General features: G+C 41.9%; 1 protein-coding gene across 2 annotated transcripts in view; it reads right to left on the bottom strand.

Moving 5' to 3' along the window:
* Positions 1-25,654, bottom strand: part of ADAMTSL1 (ADAMTS like 1) — a 984,547-nt gene that overhangs the window by 14,632 nt on the left and 944,261 nt on the right. For both annotated transcript variants that reach the window (XM_017890108.1, XM_017890110.1), the window contains 3 exons: positions 12,878-13,090; positions 11,155-11,335; positions 8,340-8,547 (listed from right to left, as the gene is read on the bottom strand). In XM_017890108.1, the coding sequence (XP_017745597.1) occupies positions 8,340-8,547; positions 11,155-11,335; positions 12,878-13,090 (602 nt within the window). The remainder of the gene's footprint in view (positions 1-8,339; positions 8,548-11,154; positions 11,336-12,877; positions 13,091-25,654) is intronic.

Here is a 25,654-nt window from a genome sequence, read left to right as displayed (position 1 = left end):
CTGGCTTGTCACAGGGTAAGAGAGGGGAGGGAGGCACCAGACTCTTTTTTTGTTTTTGGCTGTCCGTATATTTTTACATTACCAAGTCTTTGGTATTTCTTTTTTTTTCCTTCAACTTTTAAGTTCTGGGGTACATGTGCAGGTTTGTGACATAGGTAAACGTGTGCCATGGTGGTCTGCTGCACAGACCATTGCATCACCTGGGTATTAAGCCCAGCATCCTTCAGCTATTTGTCTTGATGCTCTGCCTTCCCCCTCTACGCCCACCACTGACAGGCCCCCGTGTGTGTTGTTTCCCCCAATGCGTCCACATGTTTTTATTGTTCCCACCTAAAAGTGGAAATATGTGGTGTTTGGTTTTCTGTTCCTGGGTTGGTTTGCTGAGGATAATGGCTTTCAGCTCTATCCATGTCCTTGCAAAGGACATGATCTTGTTCGTTTTTATGGCTGCATAGTATTATGGTTTTATGGTGTATATGTACCACATTTTCTTTATCCAGTCTATCCTTGATGGGCATTTGGGTTGATTCCATGCCTTTGCTATGGTGAATAGTGCTGCAATAAACATATATATGCATGGATCTTTATAATAGAATGATTTATATTCCTTTGGGTATGTACCCAGTAATGGGATTGCTGGCTCAAATGCTATTTCTGCCTCTAGATCTTTGAGGAATCAGCACACTGTCTTCCACAATGGTTGAACTAGTTTATATTCCCACCAACAGTATGAAAATGTTCCTTTTTCTCTGCAACCTCGCCAGCATCTGTTTCTTGACTTTTGCATAATCGCCATTCTAACTGGCATGAGATGTTATGTCATTGTGGTTTTGATTGCATTTCTCTAATGATTAGTGATGTTGAGCTTTTTTTATGATTGTTGGCCACATGATGGTCTTCTTTTGAGAACTGTTCATGTCCTTTGCCTACTTTTTAATGGGGTTATTTTTTTGTAAATTTTTTAAAGTTCCTTTTAGACTCTGGATATTAGACCTTTGTCAGATGGATAGATGGCAAAATTTTTCTCCTATTCTGTAGGTTGTCTGTTCTCTCTAATGATAGTTTCTTTTGCTGTGCAGAAGCTCTTTAGTTTAATTAGAACCCATTTGTCAATTTTTGCTTTTGTTGCAATTGCTTTTGGCATCTACATCATGAAATCTTTGCCTATGCCTATGTTCTGAATGGTATTGCCTAGGTTTTCTTCTAGGGTTTTTATAGTTTGGGGTTTTACATTTAAGTCTTTAATCCATCTTGAGTTAATTTTTGTATAAGGTGTACAGAAGGGGTCCAGTATCAATTTTCTGCATAAAGCTAGCCAGTTATCCCAGCACCATCTATTAAATAGGGAGTCCTTTCTCCATTGCTTGTTTTGTCAGGTTTGTCAAAGATCAGATGGTTGTAGGTATGTGGTCTTATTTCTGAGTTCTCTATTCTGTTTGATTGGTCTATATGTCTGTTCTTATACCAGTACCATCCTGTTTTTTTACTGTAGTACAGTTTGAAGTCAGGTAGTGTGATGCCTCCAGCTGTGTTCTTTTGCTTAGGATTGTCTTGGCTATTCGGGTTCTTTTGGGTTCCATATGAATTTTAAAATAGTTTTCTTTTCTAACTCTGTGGTGAATGTCAGTGATAGTTTAATGGGAAGAGCATTGAATCTATAAACTCCTTTGGGCAGTATGGCCATTTTCATGATGTTGACTCTTCCTATCAATGAGCATGAAATGTTTCTCCATTTGTTTGTGTCCTCTCTGACTTCCTCGAGCAGTGGTTTATAGATCTCCTTGAAGAGGTCCCTCACTTCCCTTGTTAGCTGTATTCCTAGGTATTTTATTCTCTTTGTAGCAACTGTGAATGGGAGTTCATTCATGATTTGACTCTCTGCTTGCCTGTTGTTTGTGTATAGGAATGCCAGCAATTTTCCACATTAATTTTGTGTCCTGGGACTTTGCTGAAGTTGCTTATCAGCTTAAGAAGCTTTTGGGCTGAGACGATGGGACTTTATAGATAAAGGGTCATGTCATCTGCAAACAAAGATAATTTTACTTCCTCTCTATTTAAATACACTTTATTTCTTTCTCTTGCCTGATTGCCCTGGCGAGAACTTCCAATACTACATTGACTAGGAGTGGTGAGAGAGGGCTTCCTTGTCTTGTGCTGGTTTTCAAGGGGAATGCTTTCAGCTTTTCCCATTCTATATAATATTGACTGTTGATTTGCCAAATATGGCTCTTATTATTTTGAGGTATGTTCTTTCAATACCTAGTGGAGATTTTAACATAAAGGGATATTGAATTTTATTGAAGGTCTTTCCTGTGTCTATTGAGATAGTTGTGTTTTTTTGTCTTTAGTTCTTTTATGTGATGAATGACATTTGTTGAACCAACCTTACATCCCAGGGCTGAAGCCAACTTGATCGTGGTGGATAAGCTTTTTTGATGTGCTGCTGGATTTTCCAACTTGGTTCTGTTCTCCCTGTCTCTTTCAAGTACTCCAATCAGTCATAGGTTTGGTCTTTTACATAGTCCCATATTTCTCAGAGGACTTGTTTGTTCCTTTTCATTCTTTTTTTCTATTCTTGTCTGCCTGTCTTATTTCAGAAAGATAGTCATCAAGCTCTGAGGTTCTTTCTTCCGCTTGGTCTATTCTGCTGTTGATACTTGTGATTGCATTGAGAATTTCTCATGTTGTGTTTTCAGCTCCATCCGGTCATTATGCTCCTCCTCTAAACTGGCTATTCTGGTTACCAGCTCCTCTATTGTTTTATTGTGATTCTTGGCTTCTTTGCATTGGATTACAACATGCTCCTTTAGCTCAGGGAAATTTGTTATTATCCACCTTCTTTTTTTGAGACGGAGTCTCACTCTGTCACCCAGACTGGAGTGTAGTGGCATGATCTCAGCTCACTGCAACCTCCGCCTCCTGGGTTCAAGTGATTCTCCTGCCTCAGCCTTCCGAGTAGCTGGGACTACAGGCACCCACCACCATGCCCAGCTAATTTTTTTTTTTTTTTAGTAGAGATGGGGTTTCACCATATTGGCCAGGCTGGTCTTGAACTCCTCACCTTGTGATCCGCCTGCCTTGGCCTCCTGAAGTGCTGGGATTACAGGCGTGAGCCACTGCACCTTGCCTGTTACATACCTTCTGAAGCATACTTCTGTCAATTTAACTATCTTACCTCAGCCCAGTTCTGTGCCCTTGCTGGAGAGGTGTTGCTTTCATTTGGAGGAGAAGAGGCACTCTGGCTTTTTGAGTTTTCAGCACTTTTGTTGATTCTTTCTCAACCTTGTGGGCTTATCTACCTTTGATCTTTGAGGTTGCTGATCTTTGAATGGAGATTTTGTGGGGTCTTTTTCATTGATGTTGTTATTGGTTTCTGTTTAATAGGCCAGTATTCTATAGGGCTCCTGAGGTTTGCTGGGGGATCACTCCAGGCCCTAGTTGCCTGGGTTTTCCCCTTACCTGGATGTATCACCAGTGAAGTCTGCAAAACAGCAAAGATGGCAGCCTGCCCCTTCCTCTGGGACCTCTGTCCCAGGTGGGTACTGACCTGTTGCTGGCCCAGGTGCTCCTGTAGGAGGTGTCTGGAGACCCCTGTTGGGAGGTCTCACCCAGTCAGGAGGGATGGGATCAGGAACCCAGTTAAAGAATCAGTCTGGCTGTTTTTTGGTAGAACAGCTGTGCTGTGTTGTGGGGAACGCTTCTTTGTCCAGACTGCCTGGACTCTCCAGGCAGTCCTGGAAAGGCTGAGTCAACTGAACTGGAGAGACTGTGACTGCCCTTTACCCCGGGGACTCTGTCCCAGGGAGAGATCAGAGATCTGTTAGTATAACCCTGGTTGGAATTGCTGAAATTCCTGCAGGGAGGCCAGATGGATCAGGGTCCCACTTAAATAATCAGTCTGGCCATGATCTGTCACAGCAGCTGTGCTGTGTTGTGAGGGACTTCCCCTCTTCTGGGCTGCCAGGACTAACTGGGTTGACCTAACCACAGAAATGGTGGCCACCCCTCCCCTGGGAACTAATCTGCCTCAGGCAGTCTCCAGCCTGATGTACTCAGCAGCTGCAATTCCAAGCCAGTGGGTCTTAAACTTGTGAGGTGCCATGTTAAGTGGGGCCTGCAGAATGATGCTGCTTGGCTGCTGGGATTCCTAGGGCCTGAGTCTGAAAGACTTCTGGGTCTCTGTGTGAGTCTGAGCAACTGCTCTGCTGAGACTGCACAGCTCTGTGTGTCAAACCCAAGGCCTTGGTTGCATTGGCTCACTAGAGGATCTCCTGATCCACTGGTTGCAAAGATCTGTAGCAGAAGTTGGTTTCCAGGTTGGGGTTGTGCAATCACTTACCACTTTCCTTGGCTAGGGGTGAAGGATTTTTGGCTCCGTGCTGCCCCCAGGTGGGCCAGTGGCCTACCCAGGTTTTCTTCATTCTCCATGGGTCAAGTTGATTGACTAGTCAGTCCCAGTGAGAGAACCTGGATATGTTAGATGAAGGTGCCAAATTCACTCCGCATTTTCATTCCTCTCTGCTAGAGCTGTGGACTACAGCTGCTTCTAATCAGCCCTCTTGGCCCTTTAAATATATAAAGGGCCAAGAACCTGCTTTCAAGGTTCCCTCTTTGTTTCTTATTTAAGACTGATTTTAATGTGTCTTAGTGTGGGTCCCTTTGGGTTTTTCAACTTGGAGTTTGTTTAGTGTCTTAGATTTGTAGATTCATGTCTTTCATCAAAGTTGGGAAGTTTTTGGCCATTATTTCTGCAAATCATCTTTCAACTCCTTTCTGTCTTCTTCTGAGACTCTCAAAATGTTTATGTTGGTCCACTTGAAGGTGTCTCACAACTCTTTTAGGCTCTGTTTACTGTCGTCTTCTCCTCAGACTCAATAATTTTGATTGGCCTGCCTTCAAGTTTGAAAATTCTTTCTGCTACCTGCAAAATCTGCTGTTGAATCCCACTAGTAAATTTTCAATTCAGTTATAGTACTTTCAGCTCCCAGTTTAGCATATTTAAGATAGTTGTTTTAAAGTGTTTGTCTTTTATGTTCAATGCCTATGTTTATTTTCTTCCTTAAAATGGGCCATATTTTCCCATTTCTTTGTATGGCTTGTGATTTTATTGCTGAAAACTGGACATTTGAAAAATAGCCGTTTCTCCTACTCTCTGTAGACTGGCTCTGTGATTGGGCCAGTCCATCACTGATTAGCTGGGTACACTCTGAGCATAGTAATCAGTCTGAGGTGAAAGCGTAAGGTCTTCAGATCTTTTATGTGTTTTGTATGGGCCTTCTCCATATACATAGGTGCTTTTGAGTGTCTTAATTTCCCAGAGTCTCACTCAAGGTTCTCCTTGGGACTTTAGAGGGTCAGTTGTATGTCTCCACCCATAATCTATTTTCCCAGGTGTCTGCAGGTCTGTAGTCCTTGTGCAGATTTCACAAGTAGTGGCTGCCACATTGTCAAGATCAAAACCATGCCACATGGGGGACGGGTGGGGCAAGGATCAATGAAAATACCAGGAAATTTCATATCATCTTAAAGATGGCTTTTTCTTTATTGGCTGTTACTTGGTTGCTGTAGAACTTGGGCTGTTTTCCAGAACACTTATAAGGTTAGTTCAGCCAGTTTCCAGTTGTTTTTTTGATGGTTCCATAAAAGAACATGGACTTGGAGCTTCCTAATTTGCCCTTTTGCTAATGTCCCTTGACTACACTGGGAATTCTTGAAGGAGTAATGTGTCCCTGGAAGCGTTTATTTCCTCTGTTCTCATTTGTAACTAAACCTATTGCTGGTTTGATTTCAGTGCCTACTTTTACACTGAAACTGCCATTCACAGAGTTACCAGTGACTGTCTATCAGTCAAGTTCGAATATGCACTGTATGTACAAAATAAGGCCAATGCTTATTTTGTATTTTGTTTATTCTGTTGGATGTATTTTTATACCATTGACTTCCTTCCTTCTTGAAAAAGCTCCTCCACTGGTCTCTGTGAATTTTCCCACTCATTAGGTTAATCTTTTTTCCTCTTCTTCCCCCAGGTTAATTAGTGTTGTTTTCCCCAGGGTTCTGTCCTGTGCCTTTTCTTAATCTGATCCTTTCCCTCTCTATGGGTGATAACATCTATGATTCTTAGCCACCACTTGTATACTAATGACTTTCAAATTGATAGTGTTTAGCACAGTTTTCTTTTAAGTCCCAGACCTATATGTGCAACTACTTAATGAGCATCTGTACTTAGATATCTCGTACTAAACATGTCCCAAACAATTCCATATAGCACTAATCCACCCTCTTTTTTCTGCATTCCTATCTAGTTATTCAATTCAGAACCTCCAGTAAAATTTTGACTTCCTTCCTTTCTCTCATCCCTGATATCCAATGGATCATGGAAGCCATGTGAATCACACTTATAAAGAGAAATGGATTCTTCTCTATTGGCACTGCTCAATACCTTCATGCTGACCACCAAAATTGCTCACCTAGATTAGGTTTCTCTTTCTGTAGTCCTTTCAGTTGCCAATTTGATCACTAGACTGCAGACAGCATACCTTTTTTTTTTTTTTTTTTTTTTTTTTTTTTTTTTTTTTTAAAAAAAAAAGGTTTTTGCTCTGTCACCCAGGCTGGAGTAGTGAAAGTGGTGTGATCACAGCTCATTGCAGCTTCAACCTCTCAAGTGATCCTTCTGCCTCAGCCTCCTGAGTAGCTGAGATTACCGGTATGAGCCATTGTGCCTGGCCAGACAGTAATCTTAAAAGTCTGATTGTGCCACTCCTTCTTAAAAATCTTTGTAGTTGCACTTACAATAAAATCCAAATTCTTTGTACAGCATACAAGACCCTTTTATGATCTTGCACCTGCTTTCCAGGCCACATTTCTATTTCTATTCTGTCACCTCATTCTCCTGCAAACATTGTGGGCTGCTTTTCCCTTCATTTCTTCACACATGCTTATATGGGACACATTCCCCTCCCAAGACAGGTGTCCCATAAATGTATGTTGGATTAAAAGAAGAAAGTTGAATTATTACATGAAGCCAGATTGTTGGAGCTAAGAAGGTGGTCTTAGTTTTACTTGGACCAAAATCGGCATGGTTTTCTTATACAAATGTTTTTCCTTCTGCCTACCTTCATGAAGTCTAACACTATTCCAAAAGGAATTTTTTGTTAGAAACTATCATCACTTTCATTCTCACAGGAGTGGAGTGTGGATGTTTGAGAAGCATCTACAGTTTGAAGCACAATATCAGCAATATTACCAGCAGAGACACATCAACAGGATTGTGAGATGAAGCATGTGTCTGCAATCTGTAATGCCTCAGGCCTTGCTACTCTTTCAGGTGAAGCCCTTGGTCTAGGAGCATTGATGTTAACAGAAATTTTGAGAAATTCAGCATCCCAAGTTCTACCTACGACATACCATATTAGAATTTGCATCTTTAATAAGATTCCCAGGTGATTCACATTAAAGCTTGAAACATACTGTCCTGGAGGGTTGCAGAAAAGAGGAGGAGGGGGTGAATTTTTTTGAGGGGAAGGAATGGAGAAGAGGAGAAAGACATATGTATTTTTCTTTCTGTTAGGAAACAATCACTGGTGCACCATATGTCCCCCCTTGAGTGACCTTGATGACACAGTGCAGAAACATCTCTCATGTGCAGCCAGATCTGTTTGCTATTGTAATTTTATGAACTACCAATAAGCCTCAAGGGCCTGGAAGCAGAGCTGTCTTGAGAGGTATGTGAGCTATGAGAAGTGGGCTTTTCCAGGTAAGAGAAAGATGATATTCCCCCAGGCAAGGGGAGCTCATGCCTCTTTGATTATGAAGCATATACATTATGTCACTGGAAATAAGGAAGGGTTAGTAGAAGCTCCAGAAAGGAGTCTCGTTAGGCATGTTAATTGGCTAGCATTGAGCAGTAGCCTCAACTTACCTGGGACACAAATGGCTTATGAGTTGGAATGTGAACTCTATGGCCAAAAACATTTGATTTTCGTTAAAGATGGCCACAGTGTGTTAACTTAATAGAAAGTCACAAGTGATTGTTTTCCACAGGACACACCTGAGGGTGGGAGTGGAGGACATAAATGTAATAATGTATAGATGGTCAATTAGAAGATGTTTTGAGTTGCTAACTGCCTAAAAACATTCAATCACATTGGTTCATAGAATTACACAAAGAATTAAAAGCCTGCTGCTCTGGGGGTGTCTCAGCTGGACAACCAACAAAAGCTATGCCTGGCCAATGAGAATGTGAAAGGAGGAGGTGGCAGTGATAACATTTCACTTCCTACTGTGGCAGCGTCCACTCCTTTAGATTTAGCTTTCAAATAACAACCTCTCTGGCTCCTCACCTGGCCCCAGCTGGAGAAGGCCCACTCCACACACAGCTGCTGGTTACAGGCCTGGGTGTCCACAGGCCGCTTGGCAACCTGGGTGCACATGTCATTGGACACAGGGGTGGAGATCCCAGAGGCTTTCAGCTTTTGACAGGTCACCCTGCGGGTCTGGACACCTCCCCCACAACTCCGGGTACAGGCAGACCAGGAGGTCACCATCCACCTGAGGAGAGGAAGAAATGTCAGGAGAGCCCTAAAGGGACAAGCCCTGGGGAAAAGAGATCCCCTCCCCACCCCACATCCCTGCTCTTGCCACTAATTTGGGGCCAGTACCCTTTTCACAGTATATACTTGGAAAGATAGGCTGAAAAATGACTCCTCCAAAAGCTATCCATGTCAAATCCCTAGTGCCTGTGAATGTTACCTTATATGGCAAGGTTCTTTGCAGATGTAATTATGGATTTAAGATAAGATTATCTTGGATTATCTGGCTGGGCCCTATATGCCTGCCATAACAAGTGTTCTTACAGAGAAAGGCAGAGGGAGATTACATACAGAGAAGAGGAGGAGACAATGTGACCATAAAGGCTGAAGGTGGAGTGATGTGGCCACAAGCCAAGGAACACCTGGGACCACCAGAAGCGGATTCTCTCCTAGAACCTTTGGAGGTGATATGACCTTCCGGATACCTTGATCATGGACTTCTGGCCTTCAAAATCGTAAGAGAATCAATTTGTTGTTTTGTAACTGCAGTGTTGGTACTTCCTAAAGGAGATCCAAGGTTCTAGGGAAGTCAGATCCAAATTTGTGTCACCTCCTGACACAGAAAGTAATCTGGGCCTCACCGAAGTCAAAGTTTTGTCTGGTGGTGCTCAGTGTACTTCCTGCCACACATTTTGGTCAGTGCCTCAGAAACAGGTAAATCTCTTGGTGTTATAGTCTATAGGTCTTATACCTCTCAGAGGGCTGCATACGTGGTAGAGATAGTTGTTCTCTGAATGTTAGGTTCTAAAAGTGAGACTGTGACAAATGGACTTTTCTCACAAAGCCATCCTGTAAAATGGGAACACTCTGAAATCCTTGGTCCATATACAAACATGCAGGGATTCTCATTGCATGTGTGTGCCCTGTAATAATTCTCAAAGAGATGGAGACAGCTTGGGGAAATTGCAAGACTTGTTGCTCATATAGTCTAGAACAAAAAAAAAATCCCACTCTTTGAGAAAATTTATCTAACAAAATGGTTAAAGCAGCTACCTGGGTCACAGCAGGGTTACCCAGTTGTATCTTAAAGAGACAACCAGGGCAACACTTGTTCACGTGCAAAGAAGGATACTAAGTGTTCAAAACATCTGGCAGGCAAAGTGAACCTATGGCTACGTCCTAGCCAAGCGGCGCCACATCTGGCTTTGAGGAGAGGCATGTAGCAGGGAAGGGGAGCAAATTCCTCCTAAATCTGGATCTGTGACTTATTTCGTTTTGTGGCCACTTCCCTGTTCTTTTGCCTTGTAGAGGGATGGCTGCATGCAGATTTCCAACCCACAGGAGCAGAGCCACTTAGGAAGCAGGCAAGAGGTGTTTAAAAACTCCTGGGGGCATTGAAATCCAAGAAAACACAGCCATTATTACTTCATTTGCAGAAGTAAATTAAGCTGATTGACTCTGACCATCACCAAATCAAGTCAAAAAGTTCCTGGCACGTCAAAGATCTCTTCTTCATTTTGCATAGCTTGGCAAGGGCAGTTTTCCAGCCTCTTATATCCCTGGTGAATGTCAGGTCTGCATTTCAATCAACTTTTATTTCCAAATATACGTTTCAGCAATTTTTCAGGAGCTGGGGTGGGGGGTTTGAGAATGGAAAGGGCCGGGGTATGTTACAGTTCAGGAAGGGTATAAAAGGACATTAATCATTCCTGTGGAAACCTTTCCGTCAGCAAGTCAAACTGCTGATATTAATGAGCATGTTTCATATTTCATTGAGTCTCTCCTGGTTTCAGCTGCTCCTTATGACTCAGCTGGCAAAACAGAAAGCAGTTGCCTAAGTATTGTATGAAAGTCCTACAGCTAGGTAGTAAAGGGGCATTTGAGGGTTGAGGGCAGAGCCAAGTCCCCCCAGGCTCTGAGCACCACACCAGTGCCAACTCCAAGCCCATCTATTATCCACTTAACTACTGCTGAGGGCAGAGGATGGGGTACACAGGGGGACTCATAGCCTCTTGAAGCATGAGGAAGATGGCAGAGGCTTTGGGTGTCATGCTGGGCCACACAAGGAACCCAAATGCTGAGCATGAGGCTACTATCGGAAACAAAGATTTATTTCAACTTTAGTGAGATGCAAGCCTTTGTAGAAAAGAGGAAGATAAGATTTCCCCAACTAAACTGGAGTACTGATTAGCACAGGTGTTTAAGGTTAGACTTGGAGGGCGGGCGGAGCCCAGTAATCATTGTTTCCTCAGCCCTTCAATTGAAAAGACATTGCTTTCTACAAACAACTCAGAGTCAGCTGATTACTGTATGATGGGTGGGGAAGTCTGTGGCTTGCTAGGGCCTGGGATGCTCTTGCTCCCTGAACAGACCCAGTCAGGCACTTGGGAAACCTGGTTGACCATTAGCGGGGTGAGGAATAAACAGAGCTGAGAGGGGTGGCGTAGTCTGAGGATATTTTCAGCAGGGTGGAGAGGCCTGACAAGCCTGTGCCTAGAGGGAAGAACAGCTCCTGGGCTGGCATCTCTCCCTGTACAGTGCTACTCAAGGGCTGGCCATCGACCTCGCTAAAAGTGAGGGCCCATCCTAGGGTGGGGAGGTCTGAGCCAGTGTCCACCGCACTCACCGAGAAGGGCAGTCTCTCCGGTTGCACGCAATGGGCTGTACTGCAGGGCGAACCTTCCCTGCGCAGTGGGCGGGGTTGACCTCCGTGCTGTTCAGCAGGCACCTCAAGCGGGGCTGCTGAACCCCCCGGTTACCACAGGAGGCTGAGCAGGTTGCCAGTCTGTCCACAGACCACCAGTAATCTGTCATGGGAGGAGGAGCAGAGTAGAAAAGAATATAGCATAATTGCCCACACTCTGAATTCCTTCTGAGCAGGGCAGGGAGAGGGTGGAAGGGATGGATTTATGGCCTGAAGGAGAGGAGCTATTATAAATGAGGCCCTGCTCCTCGATGGGCACCATTCCTGAACTATTTGGGGAAGTCACGTGGTCTCTAGGGGCCTCAGCCATGAAATGAGTACAGTGACCCTCACCTTACCAAGTTGCTGTGGGGACAGGAAATAATGAAAGTAAAGTAGCTCAGTGCCTGACATACAAAGGGTACTTAATTAAGGTCATAGGTCATCTTATTTTTAAAGATATTTGCTACAGTCCTTTTCTTTCCTCATTGGTTCACCAGAAAGTGATTATGTTTTCTACAAAGATATATAAATATAATAAATACTTAACCATCACAGTACAGATTCGAGCTGGACTTTGCAAGTGTTACCCAAAAAAGCCTATACAGAGAGTGCTTATTTACATGAGACAATGATGTCAGTAAGAAAGCCAGTTGCTTTGGGGGTCTGGGACTCACTGATAGGAAAGCTGTTAAAAATAAATATGAGGTGGTAAATTTTGAGTGCTTATTTGCAAAGTTGTGTATTACAGTGTTGCAAATAGGCCCTGGCTTCTGGTTTTCAGCAGAGACTAGCTGGCTGGCAAGAAAATGGAACATTTGTTTTCCTGTCTGAAAAGCCAAATGGTGAAGGAGGATATTTAGGAAGAAAACTTATCTGCTTAGAAAGATTTCCCTTTCTCCATCTTTTTGTGCCATATTGGCACAAAACTCTGTCCCTTCCCGTTGCATCCTTCATTTTGGAATATATCACACATAGGCCACAGGTTGAATTAGCCTATGGAAAACTCCAAAGCCTCACACGGTTTCTATAAAAAGGCCACTTTTCCCTCTTTCCCACTGATTTGGCCTCATTTACAACTCTTTCTTGGTGCAGTGAAGGCCAGGTCCCGCCCAAAGTCTTTCTGACCTGCCTGTTTTCCTGGAAGGTTAATGCATGAGCCATGTGGGCTTCCCAGTCTGTTCTTTGCCAGGGCCAAAGGAAAGGTGCCTGGAAAGCCCTCAGCTTATGACCAAAGCTGAAGACTCTTCAGGATGATCAGCAGGCGCTGGCACCAGGCCTGTCTCTCTAGGCAGTAACCAAACAGGCTACTCTGTGTATGTGAGATCTGTACTAGTTAAATCAGCATAAAGGTATCACATCTGACTTTGATATATGGTGGTGTTTCCATGGTCCTGAGCAACAGCAACATTATAAGCAGAAGGGCCTATTTATGAAGGCAGCATTGGCTTTTCCAGGTTCTGCTGGGAGGGGCATGATGGCTGTTCTGAAGAGCCATGTTGACAGAAGTAGGGTCTCACTGTATGGAAACATGGCGCAGCTTCGGTTTTCATGCCCTGGGTACCACTGAATATCAGAAATCACTTTGTTTTACTAGTTAGATTCCCAAATGGGCTTTCTTGTTCAAGAAATCAGTTCAGTTTGCAAAGCCTGCAGGGTTTCTTACCTTGGATCACTAAAGATGCCTTCTGCATGAGTACCCCTGCCTCATTCTGAGCAAGGCAGCTGAATTCCCCTTGAGACCCACCGCTAAGGTTTGCAACTTGAAGGATCTGTCCAGCTGCCAAGATGTGATGTGTCAGTCCTGTGGCAGTGACAATTGGCTGACCACCATGAAACCAGGTGATATTAGGGACAGGGTAACCTTTGATGGGGCAGCCTAGAAGGAGAGGAAAAGAAGAAAGCCTTAGTAAAGCCATAAGGAACACATTCCCGGTGCATTGGTTTACTGTCTTTGTGGCTTTAGAAACGGTACACACAATGTGGCCTTGTCCATGGCATTTTTAGTATATTTGCCATTCCTGAGTGAACAGGAGATGTTTTATTTCTAGGAGGGTGTTTATTTCTAGGAGGGTGTTTTATTTCTAGGAGGGTGACTATAATTCATTCAATTAAATAAAATTATTGGATAACAAAAGTACCTATTTCTGTTTGGCCCTATACTAACTTTAAAATAATGATACAGTTAATCTTCATTCCTTGAACAGTTTTTTCAAGATAAGTAGTTCTTATAGTGATTTTTTTTTTCTGACAAATTCCTTCTTCAAATACAGTATGTTGGGAAAAAAATACCATACTATATAGTAATAGTTAAGAAACAAACTTGAATTGGTAAAAGTATCATATTCCCTCATTATACTTGTTATGTGATTTTTTTTTTCATCAGAGACTAGGAAAACAATTTTAAACCTGGATCTTTTTTCTGCATAAGGCTTTGTCTTCTGAAGGCTTTTGCAAAGCCTGCACTGGACAGGTACAATATTATACATATCTACAGAGGCATCAAACATATTTTGATATAATAAACTCAGATATCATCATGTCTACCCAAGACTTTGTAGTGTAGAATCAGTAAGATAAACAGTTTGCAGTTGTGAGAGAAATTCCTGGAATGACAGGGTATTTGCTGTGTTCGCTCTTGTGCCCCAGCAACTTACCTTCCCCAGAGAATTTATTTGGATATGTAAAACGCATTAAGTCATTGAAAATTAAAGAATCTGAAGTTTTTTTTCCCCTCAGTTTACTTAGAAAAATATCTGTTTGGTACCTACTGCTCTGGGGAGAGTTAAGATAATTAAGACTATCTTCCCTCTTCAAGGGAGATCTCAGCTGGTATAAGATTTTTAGAAAACACACTCAAAACTACAGATGCAAGGCAGGAAATGATGAGATATGAGGCACAAAGATGGTACTATGTTCTGAGGGTTTGTGTACCCCCTAGATTCATATTGAATTCTAGTCACCAAGGTGATGGTTTCAGAGGGTGGGGCCTTTGGGATGTCACATGGGCTCTGTCCTCACGAATGAGATTAGTGTCCTCATAAAAGAGGCCCTGGAGAGCTGCCTTGGCCCTTCCACCATGTGGGACACATTGAGAAGCTGCCATCTATGAAGCAGACAGCAAGCCCTCACTTAATCTGCTGCTGCACTTATCTGGGACTTGCCAGACTCTAGAACTGTAAAAAACAATTTTCTTTTGTTTATAAGCCACTAGTTTTTATGATATGTCTGTTACATCAGCCTGACTGGACTAAGACAGGTGGCTACCTTCTGTGGATGTGTGGGTGCCAATGCATCTACAGAGAAAAGGGATTTTCTAATGTTTCATTTCTTTTTTGACAGGGTCTCGCTCTGTCACCCAAGCTGGAGTGTGGTGGTGCGGTGTGCAATCTCAGCTCACAGCAACCTCTGCCTGCCAAGTAGCTAGGATTACAGGTGTGCACCGCCATGCCCAGATAATTTCTCTCTCTCGGTCTTCCGATCATTTTTAGTGTATATATATATAGATATATATATATATATATATATATATATATACACACACACACACACACACACATACATATTTTTAAGTAGAGACGAGAATTCACCATGTTGGCCAGGCTGGTCTTGAACTCCTGGCCTCAAGTGATCTGCTCGCCTCAGCCTCCCAAAGTGCAAGGATTACAGATGTGAGCCACCACACCTGCTCTAATATTTCTTGTTTGTGAATCTAGGGATAAAACTGTTAAAATTTACACAAGATGGGGAATCCCTAGAAATCATCTAGTTCACCACCAGAGGAAGAAACTGAGGCCTAGAGAGGTTAGGAGACCTTCCTGAGATTGTGCAGCAGGCCTTCTACCTGACTCCTGGACTGCATTCTTTCCCCCATACCTGCTACTTGTTCACCTGGGCACCTTGCCACCTCCTTTGTTTCTTTGCTCACTTACTTTTTTCCCCTTCATTTTTGTTTTTCCTGAGGTAGTGAGGTAGTAGTGAGAGGGTAGGAGCAGACTATTTGGAAGGGAGAGTTCTAAAAAGATAAACCTAAAAATGGACCCCTGGAAGCTCAGTATGGGATGTAGTATTATATGATCCAATTCTTCACTCCTTCATGTATCCGCTGACTCTACCATGCAACTTGACGGTGCCCTCCCATGAGAGAGCGGTTATACTTCCCCCTCCTGGCTTTGGCCATGTGAGTTATTTAGCTGACAAAATGAGACAGATGTTTTCTTTTCTGATTGTTCATTGTTATTGTAACAAGTCCACTCACAACAGCATCAAAAAGAAGAAAATACTTAGGAATAAACTTAACCAAGGAGGCTACTATGGTTCGGATGTTTGTCTCCTCCAAAACTCATGTTGAAATTTAATTTCCATTGTAACAGTATTAAGAGGTGATCAGGCCATGAGGACTCTGTCCTCATGGGTTGGATTAATGTCATTATAAAAGTGTGAGTTCAGCCCTTATTTGTCTCTTTGCTCTTCCACCTTTTGCCATGTGAAGACAAAGCTTTCCTCCCTTTTGGAAGATGCAAACGAAGACTGTGAGCCAATAAATTTCTGTTCATTATAAATTACCTAGTCTCAGGTATTCTGTTGTAGCAGCACAAAATGGACTGAGAGACAAAAATCTTGAACACTGAAAACTACAAAATATGGCTGAAAGAAATTAAAGAAGACATAAATTCATGGAAGGACATCTCATGTTTATGGATTAGGAGACTTAATACTGTTAGGATGTCAATACTACCCATAGTGATCTACCGATTCAACGCAATCCCTACCAAAATCCCAATGATATATTTTGCAAATAGAGAATCTCATGCTAAAGTTTATATGGAATATCAAAAAACCCAGAATAACCAAACAACCTTGAAAAAGAAGAACAAAGAGGATTCATAGTTCCTGATTTCAAAACTGAATACAAAGTGATAGTAATCAAAGCAGTACTGTGCTGGCATAAAGACAGACATAGAGACCAAAAGAACAGAATAGAGACTGGAAACAGACTTTTAAATATATGGTCAAAGACCATTCAATGGGGAAAGGATAGTCTTGCCAACAAATGGTTCTGGGAAACTGGATGTCCATATGTGAACAAATGACTTACACTAAATATAAAAATTAACTCAAAGTGGATGAAAGACCTAAACCTCAGAGTGGAAAGTACAAAACTCTTACAGAAAATCACAGGGGAAAACTTTAATGACACTGGGTTTGGCAATGGTTTCTTACATATGACACTAAAATATAGGCAACAAATGAAAAAAAGTAGATTTCATCAAAATTTAAATCTTTTACACATCATAAGACACTATCAAGTGAGTGAAAAAGCAACTCACAGAGAGAAAATATTTGCAAAGCACAGATCTGATAAGAAATTAATATGCAGAATATATAAAGAACTCTTAAAATTTGATAACTAACAAACCACCCAGTTTGGACAAATGCCCAGATAAGCAAAGGACTTGAGCAGACATTTCTCCAAAAGAGATACACGAATGGCCAATAAACACATGAAAAGATGCTCAGTGAATCACTAGGAAAATGCAAATTAAACCCACCATGAGTTACCACTGCATACCCACCAGGATGGCTATTATTAAAAGAAACCCAAAATATAAATGTTTGCAAATATGTGAAAAAATTGGAAACCTTGTGCATTGCTAGTGGGAATATAACATGGAGCAGCCGTTGTGGGAAACAGTATAGTGGTCCCTAAAAAATTAAATAAAGGATTATCATATGCTCTGGCAATTCCACTTTAGGGTATATATTCAAAAGAATTGAAAGCAGGAACTTTAAAAGATATTTGTACACCTATGTTCATAGCAGCATTATTCAGAATACCCAAAAGATTTAAACAACCCAAACATCCAACAATAGATGGGTAGATAAACAAAATGTGGTATATATGTATGATGGAATATTATACAGCCTTAAGGAATGACATTCTGACATACACTACAACGTGGATGAGCCTTGAAAACATTATGCTAAGTGAAGGAAGTCAGACATAAAAGGACAGATGCTGTATGATTCCACTTATATGAGGTACCTAGAACAGCCAAATTCATAGAAACAGAAAGTGGAACAGTGGCTACCAGAGGCTGGGAGAAGGGAGGGAGGGGGAGTGCAGAGTTTTAGTTGATGAAAAAATTCTGGAGACAGTGGTGATACCTGTACAACAAGGTAGATGTATGCAATGGCATCAAGCTGTGCACTTAAAGAGTTGAAATGGTAAATTTTATGTATCTCTTACCACAATAAAAAACTGAGGCAGAGATGCTAATGTAACAGTTCCAAACCTAGACCTCAAGAGATCTTGGGAGCTTTTGCTTGTGCTGTTGTGCCTTTGCCATTATATTAGAAAGTCATGCCAGGACTGGCCTGATGATCCCAAGAGGAAGACAAGAGAAATGTGGAGAACGGTCAAGTCACACCAGCCAAACCCAGCTTAGATCAGCTGAACTAAGTAAGATCAGTAAGAACAATTGATTGTTGTCTTAAGTCACCAAGTTTGGGCTTTTTAAAATGCAGCGTGTGTATGTGTGAGGTAATAACTAACTGATACATTTAGGGAGAGGTATCTTCCAGCTTTTCCACTTGGCCAGTGGATTGAAGGCCTGGAATAGGACAGAGCTGCTACTTGTGTACTGACCCAGCTCTTGCCTGACCTGTATCCTCTTTTTTTTTTTTTTGAGGCAGGATCTCATTCTGTTGCTCAGTTTGGAGTGCAATGGTGCAATCATAGCTCACTGCAATCTTGAACTCCTGGGCTCAAGTGATCCTCCCACCTCAGCCCCCCGAATAGCTAGGACTACAGGCATGTGCCACCACACACAGCTAATTAAGAATTTTTTTTAGTAGAGATGGAGTCTTGCTATGTTGCCCAGACTGGTTTTGAACTCCTGGCCTGAAGTGATCCTCCCTCCTCAGCTTCCCAAAGTGCTGGAATTACAGGTGTGAGCCACCTTGCCTGGCCTTGTATCACCTTACTCAAGGTACTCAGGAGAATGAGCCTCTCCACAAGCACAAGCTCCTGGTGGCATCTAGGCATCTACATGCCACGAGGTCCATAGTGGTGTCACCACACTCCTGTTCTGAAATGAGGGTAGAAATGACCTTGGGGAGAGAAATCAGTCCACTGGGGATCTCCTGGGATCACAGCACCTATCCTCTCCAACCCCAAATGTAGCCTGGAGTAAAATGCTGGTTTCATTTTCCAATAAAATCCAGGAAAACTATATGTGTATGAAGGCAAATATACTTTTAAAAGTGCAGCTAAAACAAATAAAGCTTTTTAGCCTGACTGAAATAGGCAAATGCGTGTCTCCCTATCACATCTACTTTGAAGGAAAAAAAAAAAAAAGGCCATATGCTATCAAGGTGCTGGCTCCATGAATCTTGTTTGGTCAGCCCTGGTGAGGCTGATGAGGTTTAAGTTGATAAATACGAACCTTACTATTCCTAAGCACACAGAAGACATTTGGCCAAGGAATCTTTCATATTTTCTCCTAGTCCTCATTTTCCCAACTGCCTTAGGATTTTCTGAGAGAGTATTTAGGCAGAAAAAGGAGTGGTAGCAGCCCCTAGGTTGGTCTCTAGGGCTGAAGAAGTTACTTATCTGGGAGCCAGAAACCTTAGTCAGCTAAATAAGAGGAATATTTGCAGAAAAATTATATCCAAATTCCTCCCTCCTTCTTGGAATCAGAGGCCATAGTGAGTAGCCAGGAAACCTCTCTTGGCCCCTCTGAGCCTTGGGTCTTGGTCATGTTCCCAGGGCCTCCCAGCCTGCTGTTCCTCGTGCAGATGAGAATAGGGTAGAGATGTTTCCAAGGGCAGGCCTGCCATGGATGTGGAGTTCTTGGAACTCAAGACCCAGGAGAAGAAGCAACTAAGAGGTCTTTGAGAGGCTACCTTCATAGTATAGGCATACCTCATTTTATTGTGCTTTGCTTTATTGCGCTTCATAGATCCTGCATTTGTTACAAATGGAAGGTTTGTGGCAACCCTGTGCTGAGCAAATCTATTGGCGTGATTTTCTAATAGCGTGTGCATACTTTATGTCTCTGTGTCAGATTTTCAAAATTTTTCATTATGATCTGTTATGGTTATCTGTGATCAGTGATCTTTGATGTTACTATTGTAGTTGTTTTGGGGTGCCATGAGCCATGCTTATATAAAAAGATGAACTTAATTGATAAATGTCTGTATTCTGACTGCTCAACTGCATGGCTGTTTGCCCATCTTGCTCCCTCTCCTGGGGCCGCCTTCCTATCCCCCGAGATGCAGCAATATTAAACTTAGGCTACTTAATAACCCTACAGTGGCATCTAAGTGTTCAAGACAAAGAAAAAGTTGCACATCTTTCACTTTAAATCAGAAGCTAGAAATAATTAAGCTTAGTGGGGAAGGTATGTCAAAAGCCAAGACAGGTCTCTTGTGCCAAACAGCCAAGTTATGAATGCAAAGAGAAAGCTCTTGAAGAACATTAGAAGAGCTACACCAGTGAACACAAAAAATTGATAAGAAGTAAAATAGTCTTGTTGCTGATATGAAGAAAGTTTTAGTGGTCTGGCTAGAAGATCAAACCAGCTACAACATTCCCTTAAGCTAGTGCCTAATCCAGGGCAAGCCCTAGCTCTCTTCAATTCTATGAAGGCTGAGAGACGTGAGGAAGCTGCAGAGGAAAAGCTGGAAGCTAGCAGAGGTTGGTTCATAAGGTTTTAGGAAAGAAACAGTCTCTCTTACATAAAAGTACAAGTTAAAGCAGCAAGTGCTGATGTAGAAGCTGCAGCAAGTTATCCAGAAAATCTAGCTGAGATCACTGATGAAGGTGGCTATGTTAAATGCAAGAGATTTTCAGTGTAGATGAAACAGTCTTCTATTGGAAGAAGAAGACATCTAGGACTTTGATAGCTAGAGAGAAGTCAATACTTGACTTCAAAGCTTCAAAGGTCAGGCTGACTCTCTTGTTAGAGGATAATGCAGCTGGTGACTTTAAGGTGAAGCCAATGGTCATCTCTAGTTCTAACAATCCTAGGTCCCTTAAGAATTACACTCCATCTAGTCTGCCTGTGCTCTATAAATGGAACACCAAAGCTTGGATGACAGCACATCTATTTATAGCATAGTTTAAAGAATATTTTAAGATCACTCTTTTGTTACCTACTGCTCAGACAAGAAGACTTCTTTCAAAATATTACTGGTTATTGACAACGCACCTGTCCGCCCAAGACCTCTGATGGAGATGTACAAGGAGATTCTTATTTTCATTTCTGCAAACATAACATCCATTCTGCAGTCCGTGGATCAAGGAGTAATTTCAACTTTTAAGTCTTACTCTTTGAGAAACAAATTTCATAATGCTATAGCTGCCATGGATAGTAATTTCTCAAATGCATCTGGGAAAAGTCAATAGAATATGTTCTGGAAAGGATTTATTCTAGATGCCATTGAGGACATTCATGATTCATGGGAGGAGGTCAAAATACCAACATGAACAGGAACTTGGAAGAGGCTGATTCTAACCCCCATGGATGACTTTGAGGGGTTCAAAACTTCAGTGTTGAGGAAGTCACTGCAGATGTGGTAGAAATAACAAGAGAACTAGAATGAGAAGTAAAGCCTGAAGATATGACTGAATTGCTGCAATGTCATAATAAAACTTGAATGGATGAGCAAAGAAAGTAGTTTCTTGAGATGGAGTCTACTCTTGGTGAAGTTGCTGTGAACAGTGTTGACATGATGAGAAAGGATTCAGAATATTATATAAACTTAATAAAGCAGTGGCAGGGTTTGAGAGGATTGACACCAATTTTGAAAAAAGTTCAACTGAGTAAAATGTTATCAAACAGCATCACATGCTACAGAGGACTCCTTCATAAGATGAATCAATCGATGCAGCAAACTTCATTGTTGTCTTTTAAAAACTGCCAGAATCATTCCAATATTCAGCAGCCATCAATATGAAGGCAAGACACTCCATGAGCAAAAGATTAGACTTGCTTAAGGCTAATTGTTAGCATTTTTTAGCAATAAAGTATTTTTAAATTAAGGCATGTATGTGTTTTCTTTTAGATGTATTGGTGTTGCATACTTAGTGGATTACAATGTAGTGTAAACATAACTTTTATATGCACTGGGAAACAAAAAATATTGTGTGACTCACTTTATTGCAGTATTTGCTTTATTGCAGTGGTCTGTAACTGAACCCAAAGTATCTTGAGGGTGTAACTGTAAAGCCTCTGAAACTTATCAGGGCTAAGATCAGTTTTGTGGAAAATTTTTTTGAAAATAGTGCTTTTGTTACTGTGAAAGTTAGTTACACAGATTCATGACTCTGAAGGAGAACTCTGGGTTTCAGTAGGGTTCTCTGGTCTCAGTTTTCTAATTTGTAAGTGAGAATATTTGATGATTTTAAAGGTTCATTTATGTTCCAATGAAATAACCTTTAAGGTGCTTTTAGGTTCCCAGATTTCTTAACATCATCTCAAACTCATTCTCACCCCTCTTCTTCTCTCTCCCCCAAAGCCAAGTGCCAGGGCAAAGCAGACTGATTTAAATCTACATTGCGTGAGTTGACATATAGTGAAATGGAACTAAGCCAATGAAGGGGCTCATGGAAAAAATGTTATATATAAGGTTATTTAGGGTTTTCAACCTGGCAGTGCAGCTGGTTCCATTGTCAGTAGTTGGTCCTAGTTTGCAATTTGCTTTATCCCACACTTCAGAAGCTGCCTTATTGTGCCCTCTCAGAGATCCCAGCAGCAACTGTCACCTCCCCTTCCCTGCAGAGCTCTGAGTCCAAGCTCCTTGTGGCCTCTTCTCCAAGCTTCTAAATTCTAATAATCCTGAGGGAAAAAAATGGCAGATAGGAGACAGAACTAACTTGCAGCTTCCACTCAGATGTACAGGGCAGCAAGTGAAGACTTGCATTGTGAATTTTTGCTCCAAGAACTACCACAGGAACATACTGGGAAAGGCCAGAGAATCCACAGACCCTTTCAAGGAAGCTGCTTGCCACTGCAGGTGCCATGAGACAGCCAGAAAACTGGGAGTGCCCAAAGTGTGAGAGGGTGAAAATCTGCCCCCAAATGCACATCCTCACTGGGGAGCCTAGATCACAGAAGAAGAATTTGACCTTACCTGGAGCTGAGATTAATTTAGAGAGCTGAGAAAAATGTAGGGTTAGAAGAAGTAGTGAGAAGACCCCTGTTGGCTCTCAGTTCCTGGGGAAGCCATTTCTGACTTTGTCTTACAGGGGTCCTTGGAGAGGGCTGCCAGTGGAACTGGGGAAAGACCACAGGGAGAAGGAAATTTCCAAATGAACTTTGTACAATTTTGACTGGATGTGAAGTTTCCTGGACAGAATCTTGGGGAGTGGGGTTAACAGGGAATGCAGATACGAGCACAGAAGCCATGGCAGTTGGGGAGGTGTGAAACCTGAAAGTGCTGCTTGCTTTCTCAGCTGGGAGGCTTATAGCCTGGGCCAAGTTCTCAGCCCTACTCACCAGCTGCCTGCAAATAAACTTGGTGCTGTTGTGGGGCATGGTGGGAGTGAGACTGGCCTTTCGGGCTGCATGGGAGCTGGGTGAAGCCTGTCACTGCCGGCTTTCCCCACTTTCCTGGCAACTTGTATGACATGGCAGAGGCAGCCATAATCCCCCTGGGAATATAACTTCATTGGCCTGAGAACTACACCCTATCCGGTACAGCAGTCCCAGCAAGCCCCACCCAAGGAGAGTCTCAGCTCAGACACGTCTAACCCTGCCCCACCTGATGGTCTTTCTCTACCCGCCCTGGTAGCTGAAGACAACAGATATAATCTCTTGGAAGATCTGTGGTCCTGCCCACTGCCTGAGAGACCCCAATATTTATCCAGGTGACCCTAGGGCAAGCTTGTATCCTCCCTATACTACCACAGCTGATTGATGCTCTCTTGAAAGTGCCACCTGCTGGCTGGAGGCCAACCAACACAAAACTAGCATACTAAACAACACTACAACCAAGGACTCTCACAGAATCCACTTCACTCCCCTGCTACTGCCACCAGAGCAGGTGCTGGTATTCACGGCTGAGAGACCTGAAGACAAATCACATCACAAGACTCTTTACATACTATCCCCAGTACCAGCCAGAAGCCTAGTAGCCCCACTGAATGGCTAGACCCAGAAGAGAAATAACTATCACTGCAGTTCAGCTCTTAGAAAGCCCCATCCCTAGGGGAAGTGGGAGAGCACCACCTCAAGGGAGCACCCTGTGGGACAAAAGAATCTGAACAGCAGCCCTTGAGCCCCAGATCTTCCCTCTGACATAGCCTACCCAAATGAAAAGGAACCAGAAAAGCAATCCTGGTATTATGACAAAACACTCCCAAAAGATCACACTAGCTCACCAGGAATGGCTGCAAACCCAGAAGAAATCTCTGAATTGCCAGAAAAAGAATTCAGAATGTTAATTATTAAGTTACTCAAGAAGGCACCAGAGGAAGGTGAATACCAACTTCGAGAAATCAAAAAAATGATACAGGATAGGGATGGAAAAATCTCCAGAGAAATAGATAGCATAAATTAAAAACAATTAACAACTTCTGGAAATGAAGGACACAGAGAAATGCAAAATACACAGGAAAGTCTCAACAGAATAAAATAAGTAGAAGAAAGAACTTCAGAACTTGAAGACAGGTTTTTTGAATTAACCCAATCTGACAAAGACAAAGAAAACAAGATTAAAATGAATGAATAAAGATGTCAAGAAGTTTGGCATTATGTTAAAAGATCAAACCTAAGAATAATTGATGTTCCCAAGGAAGAAGAGAAATCTAAATGTTTGGAAAACATATTTGAGGGAATAATCGAGGAAAACTTCCCTGACCTTGCTAGACATCTAGACATCCAAATACAAGAAGCTTAAAGAACATCCAGGAAATTCATTGCGAAAAGATCATCATCTAGGCACATAGTCAGCTGGTTATCTGAAGTCAAGACAAAGGAAATAATCTAAAGAGCCACAAGCCAAAAGTATCAGGTAATCTATACAGGAAAACCTCCCCGATTAACAGCAGATTTCTCAGCAGAAACCCTACAAGCTAGAAGTGATTGCAGTCCTATCTTTAGCTTCCTTAAACAAAACTGTTATCAGCCAAGAATTTTGTATCCACCAACACTAAGCATCATACCTGAAGGAAAGATAGTCTTTTTCAGACAAACAAATGCTGAGAGAATTTGCCGCTACCAAGTCAGCACTACAAGAACTGCTAAAAGGTGCTCTAAATCTTGAAACAAATCCTCAAAATACACCAGAATAGAACTTCGTAAAGCATAAATCTCATAGGACCTATAAAACAATAACACACACACACACACACACACACACACACACACACACACACACACACACGTATTCAGGCAACAACTAGCACAATGAATAGAATAGTACCACACCTCTCAATACTAATGTTGAATATAAATGGCTTAAATGCTCCACTTAAAAGATGGAGAATGGAGGAATGAGTAAGAATTCACCAACCAAGTACCTGCTGTCTTTAAGGGACTCACCTAACACATAAGGACTGACATAAACTTAAGGTAAAGGGGTAGAAAAAGATATTCCATGCAAATGAACACCAAAAACAAGCAGGAGTAGTTATTCGTATACCAGACAAAACAGACTTTAAAGCAACAGCAGTTAAAAAGACCAAGAGAGACATATATAATTATAAAAGGACTAGTCCAACAGGAAAATATCACAAGCCTAACTATGCACGTAATACTGGAGCTCCCAAATTTATAAAACAATCATTACCAGACCTAAGAAATGAGATAGATGGCAACACAATAATTGTGGAGACTTCAATAATCCACTGAGAGTACTAGACAGGTCATCAAGACAGTCAACAAAGAAACAATAAACTTAAACTATAACCTAGAACAAATGGATTTAACAGATATTTGTAGAATATTCTACCCAACAACTGTAGAATATACACTGTGTTCATCAGCACATGGAACATTCTCCAAGATAGTCTAATTATAGGCCATAAAACAAGTCTCAGTAAATTTAAGAAAATCAACATTATATCAAGTACTCTCTCACACCACAGTGGAATAAAATTGGAAATCAACTCCAAAAGGAACCTTCAAAACCATGCAAATACATGGAAATTAAATAACCTGCTTCTGAATGATTGTTGTATCAACAATGAAATCAAGACAGAAATTAAAAAATTCTTTGAACTGAATAATAATAGTGACACAATCTATCAAAACCTCTGTGATACAGCAAAGGTGGTGCTAAGAGGAAAGTTCCCAGCCTTGAATGTCTACATTAAAAAGTCTGAAAGAGCAGAAATAGACAATCTAAGGTTACACCTCAATGAATCTGAGAAACAAGAACAAACCAAACTCAAACCCAGCAGAAGAAAGGAAATAATAAAGATGAGAGCAGAACT

Source organism: Rhinopithecus bieti, unplaced genomic scaffold (assembly GCF_001698545.2).
Source record: "Rhinopithecus bieti isolate Rb0 unplaced genomic scaffold, ASM169854v2 scaffold_17667, whole genome shotgun sequence".
NCBI classification, from domain to species: Eukaryota; Metazoa; Chordata; class Mammalia; order Primates; family Cercopithecidae; genus Rhinopithecus; species Rhinopithecus bieti.
Note: the sequence above shows the minus strand (reverse complement) of the source record. Positions and strands in the feature narration are given on the sequence as shown.